Below are 3,047 nucleotides of genomic sequence, written 5' to 3' on the forward strand. Positions count from 1 at the left end.
TGCGCGCTCGTGTGTGTGTATGTATGTATGTATGTGTGTGTGTGTGTGTGTGTGTGTGTGTGTGTGTGTGTGTGTGTGTGTGCGTGCGTGCGTGTGTGTGTGTGTGCGCGTGTGTGTGTGTGTGTGTGCGCGCGCGCGTGCGTGCGTGCGCGTGTGTGTGTACGTGTGTGCGTGTGTGATTGCGTCCGTCCAGCCGTTTGCGCGCGATTGTGTGCATGCATGCGTGCATGCGTGTGTACGTGCGTGGACGCGTGCATGCCACCTAACACCTCGCCTGCGTTTTCTAACCTCAGCATCTTGCGGTCCTCCGCGACAACTTCTCAACGGCCAGCGCGTAGGCATGGACTTCTCTCCGGGCGCCGTGGTCGAATATCGGTGCGACCCCGGTTACGTGATCGAGGAGAATCAGCCCGAGCGCATCACGTGTCTTGACAATGGCCGCTGGTCGCACGACGGGCCGGGAGAGTGTACGTACTGTGCATGCGTGTCAGCGTGGGTCGAGAGAGGAACGAATTTACGATCAAACCTGTTGTATATGAGCTATAGGGTGATGCTAGTGAAACGCCAAACAGTTTCTTTATAGAGGAAATGAACGGTTTTCTTCTTGGAAGAAGGATTTATAACCATTTAATTATCCATTAACTTATTTATTTAATTTATTAACCATTTTAATTATCTGTGAACCAGAAACATAGCCTACCAGGTAATTAATTGTTTCATTATTTGGGATTAGAATTCAACGGGGACGCGGGCAAGTCGAAATTGTGATTTTAATTAACCGACGACTCAGGAATGGCATATATTTTTTACCATATAACTGCTGCTTAGGGGAAACGCCAAAAACGTCCGTCATAATAAAAAAGGTGTCCGCCTGCACGGATTTGAATGTTATTGTAGGCGCAAGGTTTCGCCACAGTTTGCATAGAGCATTGGTGGCGTTTTCGCGAGTCTAGTAACCTGCTTGTGTCCATCTATACAGGCCTGAGAAAGTGTGATCACCCGGGAAACCCCGTCCATGGAGAACTAGTGCAAAAACCGGGCGTTGACAAGTACCACTACCTGGTAGGAGACATACTGGAATTCCGTTGCAACGAGGGGTATCGCCTTATTGGTAAATCTCACATCAAGTGCAAGAATAATGGACAGTGGTCACGGGAAGTGCCGAGATGCGAGGGGATGGGCCGCTATCGAACGTAATCTATATTGTAACCCGGCAAATGGGCCGTTAATGAGTATAATCTATATTATTATTATTATTATTATTATTATTGGCAGGCGGATACAGAGCGTCGAGTCTTAATTGGTTTGACTTTGTTTGTCTCAAAACACGTTATACGCAATTTCCTTTTTAATTTATATTTCTCTCTCTCTTAATCTTTTACTGCATGTCTGTCGTCTGTCACGTTTAGCGCTACAAACATTGAGTTTATATTCATATTATAATAATTATATATATATGAATATAACGTGTATATATATATATATATATATATATATATATATATATATATATATATATATATACTAATATATATATATATAAATGCTACTATTGCCAATAAACGTCATTTGCATGAGATTATGAAATCGATGACTTCAATATTCAATAATGATCTGCATACATTACTGTTTCGTTCGACTTGCATGTTGTTGATGTCCTGGTTAACAATACTGATAATTAAACATTAGGAGCGTAAACTTAGGAGTTTACTTACCTAATGCAACACGGATTAGGAGAAACACGCTTTGGTGAGTGAGAAGAGTCTCTGAAACGGTTTTTTCTGTACATAATGCAGAACTAGTACACTTGCGACATGACATGTACACGTAATTTTGCAGTTGAATGTATATGACTTTTTGAGGTACACGTGTATATGCTATTGCTATGTGTATGGTTTCTGTACATTTTATTCAATACAATTTTCGAACAGTATTAATATACCCATGTGCCCTAATATTACATTTGTAATTAAATAGTGTTCCGTCGTGTTGTATATCATTTATGAATTATGTCATTTTCATTGATTTCTCAACCCTTTTGTTTAAGGAGCCTATTTGTAAATTAGCTTGTGTTGGTGTCTCTGATTTTGCATGAGATAAGATCACGGTTCCTTATAAAAGTTCTTAATTTATCGCAAGTGCATTTTCAATCGATGCGTGAGCGAATGCGTGTGCACATGCGCAAGAGCAAATGACGTCTTTAAACGATTTCAAATCATATACTGCAATAATAGGGGCAATGAATTTTATTACGACTTATTTCATAATTCATACGCATATCTGCTGTATGTGATTTACCGTGAAATAACCGTAGTTACGTTGTAACTGAGTAGACGTTTGCAACAGACCCGATGTGCGTTAATATTACATGCTAGTCAAATGTACGCTCTAAGGCGACTTTATTGTTGTGACTACTTATTATACGTGACACTCTTTTTTCTTGTTTTTTCTGTTACACTGTCATTTTAATGATGATATTAGAAGAAAACGTATTGTAGTCGAATGTATAAAATAAACGTAAATGTATAAAATTAAATGGCGTATTTGCAAGATATAGTGGACTTGTTTCTTCTTGCACCACCCCTGTAACAAATATCAAGGAACATTCTGACAATTAAAACGCCAATATACATTTGTTATATATACGGCAATAAACGCCGTTTTTTGCTCACCACCACACAGAATATTCGTTTCCCTAGAATTTTATAGCATAGGCCTACTTTATATCACCTAAAATATAAATTGAAGAGATTAATTTTACAGAGTGGCCCTATTATGCCGGCAGAACCGCAATTATCGCTGACGGCTGCCGGGCAACGCGTCTTTCGATTTCTAAATGCCGCAGCTTTTTAATTTTCAGCTTTATGCTCAAGTAAACAAAGGGTTAGGGTTAGGGGTTAGGAACTGCGGGCATTTAGGAAATCGAAGACCGTGCCCGGCTGCCGGGCATATAGCCACAGCGTTAATTTTAATACCGGTCAACATAACTATATGATAGTGTGATTGGCGAATCAAGAAACGGTGCAAAGGGTGGGGGTGCAAAACCA

The 3,047-nt window shown here is 40.2% G+C and overlaps 1 protein-coding gene across 1 annotated transcript in view; it reads left to right on the top strand.

Moving 5' to 3' along the window:
- Positions 1 to 1,413, top strand: part of LOC106818048 (complement receptor type 2-like) — a 4,385-nt gene extending 2,972 nt beyond the window's left edge. Inside the window, exon 3 of the mRNA XM_014822764.1 lies at positions 980 to 1,413. Within this exon, the coding sequence (XP_014678250.1) occupies positions 980 to 1,197 (218 nt within the window). The 3' untranslated portion in view covers positions 1,198 to 1,413. The remainder of the gene's footprint in view (positions 1 to 979) is intronic.
- The last annotated feature ends 1,634 nt before the right edge of the window (positions 1,414 to 3,047 follow it).

This window comes from Priapulus caudatus, unplaced genomic scaffold, assembly GCF_000485595.1.
Source record: "Priapulus caudatus unplaced genomic scaffold, Priapulus_caudatus-5.0.1 Scaffold1996, whole genome shotgun sequence".
Lineage (NCBI taxonomy): Eukaryota > Metazoa > Priapulida > Priapulimorpha > Priapulimorphida > Priapulidae > Priapulus > Priapulus caudatus.